Below are 12,296 nucleotides of genomic sequence, written 5' to 3' on the forward strand. Positions count from 1 at the left end.
ATGTTCTAAATGAAGTACGATGTCTTCCATTTTATCCTTATGTATTCATTTATTCATATGACAAATTCAATTATAGCATTTGTGAGTGTCTAAATTTTAAGTACCTAAAAAGTTTATTTTGAAATCTCTAGTAGTCAGTTTCATCATATTAATGCATGAAAGTAAGAGGAAACTTGTATTTTATTAATAGGTTTGTGCAACAAGTTATAATTTAACTCGGAATAGGCATGGATTTTATTTACACAACACGTTACTATACACGTCACTTTAAAACGTCTTTCCGATCTAGTAAAGTCAAATAGAAAACTAACAAAACCCGTGTTCGAAACTAAATAGTTGTTTAAAGCGTAATGTGTGTTAAGCTTCGAAGTTGAAAGTTAAATGTTCCAAGACAAACCAATAACGAAGGATTACCTAAGTAGAGCTTTAGAAATGGAGTGTATCATTGGAATTGTACCCTGTCCCCTCCCCGCATTGTTTAATAGGGACGATTACATTGGCTGAACATGAACTGAAGTCGTGTTGTAAAAGTTATAAATTGTGTATTTTGTACGCGCAAATTATTTATTTACTTATTTATTTCTAGACTGCGATTATGCTACAGTCTTTATCTTGTCAAACAGTGTTGCTTAAAATGATTTAATCAAGTTTGTTCTACGGTACCTCTGTATAAATCATGTACAGTGTTAATGATGATCAGTAGTATAGAATTTCTTCTTGATCCAGCCATGAGAGGAACCGTAGTCCAATTTTCCAAACTCAGTAAAATGTACTTTTGTAATCCGTCTCAAGATTAAGTAAAAATGAATTACATTGCCAAATATAGTAATTATTTAAACAAGTGGGGGTTTAAACTGGATTTGAATTGTTTCTTATCGCGAGGAATTCAATGGGGCGCCTTCACAATATAGTTACAGTGCATTTTTAAAACCTTTTTTTTACTATCAAGCTAAAACTAATGAAAATTAAATTCATGCATTGACACTACGCGACAATTACTAACATAATAGTTTGCACGAATATTGGCATGCAACAATAAATCACCACTTAAGGACCTCACTGTACATGATTACCTCCAAAGCGATTTTTTGTTAAATAAATAATCCGTTGAAGACGTTTCCAGATAAAGAAGGGAATTGGGGCAGTTTCCCCCGGGGACGGTGACGTTGAATAAGGACCTGTCTCGTGTCCTTCCATTGCGATCTATCCTCGGACGCCCGCAAATATTTTGCTGAGAACTTCTTGAATAACCTGGGACACATTGTTCAAACTTCAGAGTCCAGTTAATCATGTAAATCTGTGTTTTTATTGTTTTTATTTATTGTAGGTGTTACGTGAACCACTGTAGGTCAATTTTGATTAGCCGAATCTTCGCACGGGTACAAAATACGTGACCAAGTAGCGTTATATTGATCACGTCCAAACTATACATTTGCCTATGCGAACGTTTAGTTGTAAACAAAGCTAACAGGTTAACTGGCTCTCTATTCAGTAATCGTTGACCAATACGCCCGGGTTAAAGTCAATCACGAGGGTCTAAAATATAAACCTAAGTAAATTGGATTGTGATCCGCCACGCTGGGCTCCAGTTTAATAGATTCTTGTTTAATATCTTCCCGGGACTTACATTTAAGTTTCTGTTACAAGTTGTGTTTGAAACTTCAATACCCCCGCCGCAGCAAACCTGCCGACTAAGCGAATTTATATTTGTCTGAATTAAGTTATTTTCAATTAAATCTATTTAAATAACATTAGGTTTAACGAGTACCTAGGTTTGCTGCTACAAGGAAACTAATACAGTGTGTTTTTGTTTTAGTAAAATATTAATAGCTTAGTATAAAATAAATGAATTTGCCAAGTTTGTAACTTTGTAAAATATGGTATCTTGATTAAAATATTGATACCCAGTACGTGCATTGGGGTACACCATATCAAAACCAAAAGGGTAAAATCTAATTTTTTATCAAGATCAATGAAAAAATAATCGTATTTGGGTACGATAATACAAAATACCTAAAGAAACAGATTAATTAAAACAAATTAATTAGTCAACTTACGGATTTGTACCATATCACCATTGGTTAAAATTCAGTCTACATTTGAGCATAGACGTAATAGCTATTTACCTTACAAGTGTAGTAAGAGCGTTTTTACATCACGCAGGGGAAGGTTGTGCAACGAGCGGAAGCGAGTTGCATAATTTACCTAAGTGATGTAAACACGCTCTTGCGTAACGTGTAACGTACAAGATTTTACCTGACCCGACAATATACAGGAGGTTACGAACAATATTAATCATTGTCCATTTCACTCTCTTAACAGTAACGTTCATTTACAAACAAAAGCTAGGTTAGGAACATTAACAATAAAATTCAAGAGCACAGCTGATCTCTAGCGTTGAACGTCGTTGGCTCCATAGAGGTATATTTTTTAAGTTAATCACTCAATGTTATTTAAATGGGTTTCATTACATCACCGAGTGAGTTTTTGATACTTTACATCACTCGAGAAGTAAAGAAGTTGTATACATCACGCTTGGGATAGGGAAGTTTAACATGGCGGGTTAGGTAAAGAAATAAATGTAATTCTTTTTGCCTATGATTTGAGTTAGATCGATAGTGAAATACCTATTTAAATGCCACTAGTGTATTGATAGTCGGGGATGGTCTGCGACTGTGACACTGGCCACATTCAAGATTGTGTGGCTAAAACAATTAACTGTGGCTCGGTCATTTGTTAAATTGCTGTTTGCTGATTGCGAAATTGCATTTAAACCTCGGTCTAAGCGTTGGTTGTCGCTGTTCTTAGTTATCTTCTACAGTACTTTTCTTTCTGTCAATCAATTACGGTTCTATTGTACAGGAAAACGCCCTCTTAGTACTAAGTGAGATATATTTTGATTTTGAAATATATAAGGAAAGTAAATGAAAGATATACGTCTTATAAAACTTAAAACATATATTTACGCTTAAACTGTCACTCACAAGACGGTAAATATACAAAACAGACACGGTAAGTGGTGATCGATTTCAAATGGACACTCCAATCATTATAAGACCCAATAGGTGAATAACACCTAACTTTAAATATTTAAGTTAAAAGTTTAATATTTAATTTACTGCATCTTTTGTAGTGATAGCCTACCTTTTTGTTTATGTGACAAATATTTTCTTCCTTCGATTGTAACACTTAGAAGGCTTAAAGTTAATCGAAGAAATCATTTTAGCAAGTTGTTCGTTGTGTGATAAAAAAACTTAAACTTGTTTTCATTCGGTTTGCTAAACAGTTTACAAAATAAATAGTCGGAAAAAGAGGGAAAACAAACCGATTGTCCAATACTTCTCTGACTCAATAACTTTGACAGGTTTTTATTTCAGTTAAACATTTGATTAGACAAGAAACGTCAACCAAATTTGGAAATTTAAATATAAATTGAATAAGAGTTTAATGTAAGCACATTTTATCACTTCCATTTGCAATGTTATTGTAAGTATACAATGGGAAGGGTTTGATTTCAGATTATCTCATATCCAAACATTTGGCAGATTCGGATTAGCGTTGTATCCTTCCATCATGTTCTTTGTATGTTCACGGATTCATACAAGAACACGTTTCTACCCCAGTAATGTACAAATGGTGAATCAGTTTTATCCATGTTTTACCAACCCCTTTGTCACTTGTAAATCTTTATGATATGTTCATTCAAATTTCGGCTAAAGTTGTGTGATTGTTTATTGGATCTCAATTGAGATGTGTAAACCTACTTTTCATTTTGAGAGATAACTACAACCTGTGTAGATTTCATTCCCCATTTCTTCTCTAAATTAAATTTAGCCACAAAAACTTCTGATCGATGATTTTAACTTGAATTATTAATCTTGGGCTGTAATTGGAAAACATTTTTAAACGTAGTCGTTGGTGTTAAATTATTATGTAGTGTATTAGATTGCGTAAATAATGTATTTTGGTCGTGACATGTTCAAGAATGTTATCCTAATTAAGCTTTGTAGTCTCTTTCTGTTAATTAGATCGTAGACCTATTTACTGCAATAGTGTAATACTTTTCTTACAATAGTGTGATTGCATTGTGGTTAACCTACGATATAGTGCATGGTATAAAAAATAATTCATTAAACTTGGAATGTAGTATTGGGCTAGAATTTGGTGTGTTGCTAGTCTAGCTTCTCGGACATCGGTGCGGGAGGGACGGGTTCAGTTCATGGCACATCCATAAGTCTTTAATATGGGTTTGTACCGCTTTCCCTTAAAAGTGTTTGTACTCACGTAGACTTCTAGTAAAAAATGTCACTGACGTAGGAAAAATTTGATAAAATACAATGGGTGGCCATACACTGCATAGACAAGTTTCCAGACGATTCCGTCCTGAAATAAAATGTTAACTTTGTTGTCAACTTAGGTTAACACTCTTAACTTTTAAGAAATGTCAAAATATTGTACCATAATGTATTGATACCCGTGCGTCGTGTGTTTTACATGTAAAACCCCTGCCTTATACGACGCTGAGAGTGGGCAGTATGCTGGGCTGGCCATTGCCCAAATTCCTATCAGCCACTTCTAGACCAGATGTTTTTATTTTTGTACCGAAGCAACAAACCGTGTCTTTCATTTACGGGGTTGCGAAACGGCGTCCGGCTCGCATTGTGATCTGGTGTGTTTTATTTCTCAAATAGATTCACCATATTGTTTTACAACGAAGTTCTCATATCTCTTTCGGAGCGTTTCAACGTTTTGAACAACCTTTGTTTATAGAGTGCATATCTCTCTACGATTTTTTTATTTCAGTTGGTTATCGTAGTACGTGGCAGAAGAATATCACGAGTGAATGCGGAATGTTTTAATGTCTGAAGCAGATGGCGCGCAACAGCTTCTGTAACAGACAGATTATTCTGATTTTATCAATTCATTGGCTCTAAGCCCTGCGTTTGACAGCCTCCCACGGTTTACACAATTCTTGCGAGTTCGATTCACGATTTGTTGTTTGTATTTTGTTTTCCCATTATTTCTATCAAATTGTTATAACGTGATGTAAGATTTGTAGCGCCGCCGTTGGATTAAACATCTCATGTTTTTCTTTGTAACATACTTTTATAATATAATCGAATCTGAAGTTAAGTACAGGTATTCTGAAATGTAAGAAATAACTAGCCTTCTTGCCCCGTTCGTGACATGGTCACTCATTTTGTGTCGTCATACAGATAACTGGCACTTTTTCATCAAGAACAACGGTTTTTAACACCAAAAAACAAATTGCTGATTATTTTTCATGTCCTTATTTCTAACTTTTTCATTATAAACTGTGCGTTATACCATTAAATTCTTAAAAACTCCATGTAAAACAGTTTCTCATGTAAAAAAGCACGAGAAACCGAATTGAGCATTCTTGAATCAAACAGTTTCCTACACAGTTATTGCAGTTCGTTACATCACGTCTACACAGTTAAATTAATTTCTGAACTAATGCCAATCAAAACGCCTATTTCTTCAGTGGCAACCTCCTACAGATGTTACACGCAGAGAATTAACAAACCAATTCATCAATTAATTGACTCGCTATGTATAACCTGTTTTATCTTTGTCAGCTGTTGCCCATAAATAAGCGAAATCGCTCTTGTGCTGTGCGGCTTCATTAGTGTTATTTTTGTCTGCGAATCGTCACGTGTTGTGAACCACGCGTTTACTTCCTTTCATCTCGGCGTTGCGATCAGTTATGAGTTGGTTTATGCTTTAATGGCAAAACTAGGTTTGCCCATTAGATGTTTTGGATTCCCCTTTAATGTTTAGTGTTTGGAATGTTGTGTGATCGTTCACTGTCACAAATAGGGTACGAAGAGGAGTCAAAATTGATTTAGTCTCTTGAGGGTTTTTTTCTTTGGGTTTACTTAACGTCCTGGTTTACCATACTCCATTTATTCGTTTTTATTGCAATCTTACGTATTATATACGAGGTTCTTGATGGCTTTATTTTGTTTAAAAAATAATCTATCTATATATGGTTTTATTTATATTAAATAACGTTACAAATACTTGATCACAAAGGCAAAGGCAGAGAAATTTTATCATGCATACGTATTTTCTCAAGTGTAAAAACTGTTAGTTGTGTTTAGCAAGACGAAGTGTTCTTGTTCATCATGTTCCTTCAAAGATTATTGTTTGATTTTCGAAATAATAAAAAAAAATACGATGACCTTTCCTTGGGATCGAACCAGAGACATAGTGCAAGCGAACACTCTTAATTTACTTTAACTTAAGAGAAGATAACAATATTGATCAAATTAAGGTTTATTGTCATTTGTATTACTGATCTGTTATTTCTAGTTGTACTAGTCTCACAGATGTTTCTCATAATTTCCTTAACCCCTACCTCACGTTCGACAGTGTAGATACAGCAAAGCGTGTCAAGGAAGAACTGAACGGGGCTGACATCTACTCGGGCTGCTGCACAATCAAGATTGAGTTCGCTAAGGTAAGAACTTCGATTAGCTATATCTGTGTAGATTTAATTACAGGAACAATACAACACCATTGCTCTGTTCTTGTTGCTTTCTGCAATCATTATCTATTCTTAACCATGTGTATATTGCGATTTACATTTACTCCACAATCAAGTGTTTCCTTTACAAAAACTGTCGTGCATTAACTGCGCCAAAGAGTTTCTTAATTGCGCCAAGCCCTCAAAGGGTCCCAAAATGTTCCTGAGTTGCGCCAAGCCCAAGCCAGGTAGGGGTGACTTGACGGCAGAAGGAATGTCCTTGTTTAGGTTCCATCCTAACCAATCTTAACCAAATTTAACCTAACCAAACCTAACCTCCTCAATTATGCAGTCAAAGATCCCTGGAGCAGTGGGTGCAATTACCGCCTGCCCACAAAAGCAGTGACGTGTTGCGAGCCAGCTAACTCCACTGGCCGTCATCTAGATTCCTTCGCAAGCAGTATATTACACCCGCTGTATCAAGGCTGTCGCGTCATTACAGGTACAGCGGTGTTGACAGCGGCGTGTCCTGCGTGCTAGCTTGACGCCACTGGCCGTCATCTAGATTCCTTCGCAAGCAGTATATTACACCCAATAAAAGGTTAAATTACCTGTGTCCGCTGTATCAAGGCTGTCGCGTCATTACAGGTACAGCGGTGTTGACAGCGGCGTGTGCTGCGTGCCAGCTTGACGCCACTGGCCGTCATCTAGATTCCTTCGCAAGCAATATATTACAACCTTAACACCCGCTGTATCAAGGTTGTCGCGTCATTACAGGTACTGTACAGCGGTGTTTACAGCGGCGTGTGCTGCGTGCTAGCTTGACGCCACTGGCCGTCATCTAGATTCCTTCGCAAGCAGTATATTACACCCGCTGTATCAAGGTTGTCGCGTCATTACAGGTATTGTACAGCGGTGTTGACAGCGGCGTGTGCTGCGTGCCAGCTTGACGCCACTGGTCGGCATCTAGATTCCTTCGCAAGCAGTATATTACAACCTTAACACCCGCTGTATCAAGGGTGTCGCGTCATTACAGGTATTGTACAGCGGTGTTGACAGCGGCGTGTGCTGCGTGCCAGCTTGACGCCACTGGTCGGCATCTAGATTCCTTCGCGAGCAGTATATTACAACCTTTACACCCGCTGTATCCGCTGTATCAAGGTTGTCGCGTCATTACAGGTACAGCGGTGTGTGCTGCGTGCCAGCTTGACGCCACTGGCCGCCATACCTTCGCAAGCAGTATATTACAACCTTTACACCCGCTGTATCAAGGTTGTCGCGTCATTACAGGTACATCGGTGTTGACAGCGGTGTGCGCTGCGTGCCAGCTTGACGCCACTCCTGGCCGTCACATAGCATTGTATGTAATCCCCGAGCGTGACCATGCTGTATATCTTCGTCTGTCGCATTCTTGCTAAATTTATTGGTACACCAGTGGTTAATCTCGGGAGGTGATTAGTTTTAATAATCAACCGTTACTTGGTTTGGCGCCGTGCCGGTCTTGCAGTATTGACGCGCTAAGTGAGTTGAATGTTTTGTGTTGAACTGAGTTATTTTAATTCCCTACGGACCATGGCCGAATGTATTTACCAGAGGGAGGTAGCTCTGTCTAAGCATTTTTCGCAAAGTAACACTAGACAACATCATCAGTTGATTGCACTATAGTTTGTGTGGTAAGCTCCGCAGAGTCTTGTTGAATTTTTATGGTTTAATTATAACCAATAAACTGGGAAATACATTCATATCTCGGTAGTGTAATCTCGTTTTGGAAAAAATACTCTGTTTTGAAACTATTCGTTATCTCGTTTACCCCGTTAGCTGTAACGTATGTGTTAATCAACTAATGCACCCCGGCTTAATGTTAACCGTGTTAATTTCGAAACACGACACTCGCGATCGTAAACAAGTGATAAATCCCGGTCAGAACAATAACCGTTTGATATTGCACATGTGGCTCGTCCATCTGACAATCGGCGACATAACGACCAGATAGCGGCAACGTTCTGTGCCCCATACTGCAACGGCCGCATGAGAGTGGGCGAATTTTGCCGGTCGAATATTACAACGGTTTTAATTGTTAGCTTGTTAAAGCAGCGTATTGCTACATTGTCGGTTGTGGTTAATATCTTTAATGCCACTTATGTGTTTTAAAGTTTTGTTAAATCGTTTTCTTTTAAAACAATTATCGGTAGAACAATATTCCAAATATTTTTCCCGCTTTGTATATAGAAAGACTGCCGGTCGATATTTACAATATATGTCATGTTTTGTGGGATATTTAAAGTCGATTGTTTAACGTCAACGCTTTCTGTTAAACTAAATTTTAGCCTTCACTAAACGTTATAACGAGGCATTGTCAACAATCGTTTTTTTTTTTTTTTACGATTCATAACTGAGTGTCAAAGATGGAGGAGTATTACTCTTGGGTAAAACGTATGAATGCTTATAAATCCATGCTCTACCGAATGTCGCGTATGGGGAAGTGTGGAAGTGACTAGAGACATTATTGGAATTGAGTCATGTCCTCTAAAACGAAACGTAAATACAAGGAGGTGCCAAAGTACCAAACATTTACCCCTTCACTATACAGCCCTAAAAAAACTACCTTATGAACCGCAGTCCACCCTTGTACCGCACTTTTATCACTTCCCCTTCTCCTCGTCAGCACATGTAGTTGTCACTGCTAATTGAAAACCGCACCGGGAACAGTAAAGTGGTAAACAAACGAGCACGCCAGACGGCTCGGCGACGTTTAGACGTTCACGCTAATTTGTTTAACGGCGGTCGACGGATTTGTTGTCATAAGACGTCGTAGAGTAATGACACGAGCCGCTCGTTCTGGTCCGTCTACAGACTAATACGTGCGACTTGGTGGCTGGTGAGAATTGGGACAAAGGTTTGAAATACTTGGGAAATATGTTGATTTGTAAATCAGGTCCTTCTACAGTTGATAACTTTTAACGTGGTCGCTGAAGATGAATTGGGCTGATGACGAGACAAATGTTTCAAATCCTCATATGTCTCCTTGGAAATCCGGTAATACTTGATTACTTTTGACTTGGTGGCTTAAAAGATTTGTACATATGGTGAAGCAAAGGTTTGTAATACTTGTGATTTTGCACCTTAGTAAATTCGTGGATGAATTGCATGCAGTTTAAATTGCGTGACGAAATACCCAATGCGTCTTAACTTGCTGACTGAAGAGTGTCAGTTTCAGTTAAGACAGATATTTTGACGCCACCTTCGTTAATTTAGCCTAGCCTAGTAATTTGTCACAGCCACAAAGGTAAGTGACTAATGGAGCCACGTGTTGATATTTCACGGATTTACCACCCTCAATCGAAGCACATTTGGCTTTGTTGAATCCGCTAAAGCTTTTTACACAATATTATTCACATTTTTGGCTAAATGCTTTCTTAATTGCGAGACGAGTACTGCATTATTCACATCGTAGGACACGCTAGGCTTTGGCTTAAAAGGTCTTGCATATTACATCACGCTATACCTAGAGGGTCGCGACGTAGTGACTTGCTTAAAGACGATGGTGATTGGCGGGATTCGAACTCGGGGTCTCTGAAACAGGAATGACAACTCAGTTCTTGTTCTTGACGACTCTTCAATAGCTATGAAATGTGTTGTATATACAATATTTATTTTCTTCTCGCCGATCTGCTACTGTTTAGCCAGTGTAGTCGAATAGCACAATCGCCGGCCGCGGTTTTCCAAATTTACTGCTCGGTTGCCCTCAATCGCCTCTGTTTACGGTCGGCCCACCTCGTAATGCCCCTTGTTTACCGGCTGATGCTGCTTTCATAGGGAAACTGTTTGTGTAACCATGGCAACATGTAAACTAAGATGGGTAGACGAAAATTGGGTTAATTCTCACATTGGAAAACTTAATTCGAGTAGATTTTTGAAAGTTTGATTTTATTGGAGATTAATAACTAATCTCCAATTATTGTTCATTTTATTTAGATTTATGTTTATTAAGCATGTGTACCACACTATTTTTCTAGAGACCGTTGTATCAACCACACCGGGCTCTTGCTAGTACATTTTTAAAGGATCTTTTATTATTATACATATTTTGATTATTTATGCAGAATCTTCGTTTTACAGCCTTTTTTCACTTTTATTTTGTACTTGAATTTAATTCTCAGGTTTGTTTTAACATTTGTCCTTCAGTTACAAAATGAGTCGTGATTAAATTTACCTTTTTTGGTAAAGCAAGAAATACGTTTAGTCTTGAAATGTATTTTTCTATGTTATTTACAACTCTGGCTATGGTGCAACAATTGTATTTATAAGGTTAAGTCAAGGTCCAATAACTTTGATCCGACGTTGATGGTGCTATTTGCATGTTGGGCCAAAGTTGGACTGGGTGCTACGTAAAATTATTTACCAACATCTCGTTGAAATATTTTGATTTGAATACTAACACCTCAAAGCCGTGCAGCGTAGCGTTGTCTTACACATAAGGATGTTGCTAAAATAAACACAACACACGGAGTGCGGGATTTGTGGATTTGGGTCAGCAATGTGTGGATGAGTGGGTGGAGAGGGGGGGGGGAGATTCACTTAACATGAATGTTGGATACGGCCTCGGGCCTGTGTTCTCAAAATATATCAACAAAAACAAAGATCCAAGCCAGAGACGCCGCGCCGTACTCTGTCTATTGTTGATTCAACCTGAAACAGTGTTTGTGCAATTGGGTGAACTACCGAGTGCTATGTTTATTACGGAGAAATTGTTGCGTTGGATTTTTTGTAATTCAACGTTAATGGGGAGTACAGATTACAAATTTTGTTTGTTAACACCCAAGGTATTTAACTCGCAGCCATACTTGAGTAAGAATTCTACGGCTCATTTTGTCATTGGCGTGAAAAGTCTTTAATTTGAACTACAATGTACACTAGGAAATGTGTAATAGGAAGTGAACCATTCTTCCAACCTGTGTGAGTGTCAAATTATTGTTGGACGAGGAATAAGGAATAAGTTAAGCAGAGGTGGAGCTAAGTGCTTATGCTACAGCTGTATGTATGTCTTGATAAGCAGCCAGAATCCCTAGCCTAGATGTTGGTGATAATTATTTTTTCCTACAGTTACCTAACAATGTACATGTTCTCTCACTGATTTGAGAAAGCAAAATGGCCAATTCGCTCATCAGTGAGACAATGTTGACATTGTCTCACTCCAGATTTGCAACGTGAAGGCACGAAAGTGGCCAATTCGCTCAACAGTGAGACAATGTTAACATTGTCTCACTCTAATTACTTTATCTCACTCCAGATTTGCAACGTTAATGCACGTTTCTTTACCAATTTATTTGTTTTATGGTAACTGTAGGAAAAATATAATGTGCAACTCGAGTGCAAAGTGCAATCGCCTCACTTTGCACACTAGTTGCACAAATAACTATTACTTTCTCCCCCTATACCGTAGTATATTGAGAAAGTATTGTTTTCGTCAACATTTTCGAGTTTGAGTTTTGAGAGGATATATCTGTTTTGGGTCCCCCTGAACTACAAAAAAGTGGTTTTCGAATTGATGTCTGTGTGTGTGTGTGTCTGTATGTGTAGATGTGTTCCGAGCTACAGACCACACCTGTTGTCCGACTTTGATGATATTTTGTATGTAGGCACATCCATTTTGTGATTTTCCATAAAACCCCATAAAATGACAGAACAATCTAATTATTTCGAAAATGGCTAGAACAATTTTGATGAAAATTTAGTATGTTATAGTCCTTTATATTCTGAACAAATTAGTACAAATCCCATTTCCGTTAAACTTACGGTTCAAAAT

At 37.9% G+C, this 12,296-nt stretch overlaps 1 protein-coding gene across 4 annotated transcripts in view; it reads left to right on the plus strand.

Annotated features, from left to right (window-relative positions):
- LOC128999918 (heterogeneous nuclear ribonucleoprotein L-like) overlaps nucleotides 1–12,296 on the plus strand; it is a 207,652-nt gene that overhangs the window by 156,493 nt on the left and 38,863 nt on the right. For all 4 annotated transcript variants that reach the window (XM_054426700.1, XM_054426701.1, XM_054426703.1 and 1 more), the window contains exon 5: nucleotides 6,388–6,484. In XM_054426700.1, the coding sequence (XP_054282675.1) occupies nucleotides 6,388–6,484 (97 nt within the window). The remainder of the gene's footprint in view (nucleotides 1–6,387; nucleotides 6,485–12,296) is intronic.

This window comes from Macrosteles quadrilineatus, unplaced genomic scaffold, assembly GCF_028750875.1.
Source record: "Macrosteles quadrilineatus isolate MER2022 unplaced genomic scaffold, UCM_ALF_1.0 Scaffold_8__2_contigs__length_117827958, whole genome shotgun sequence".
NCBI lineage: Eukaryota > Metazoa > Arthropoda > Insecta > Hemiptera > Cicadellidae > Macrosteles > Macrosteles quadrilineatus.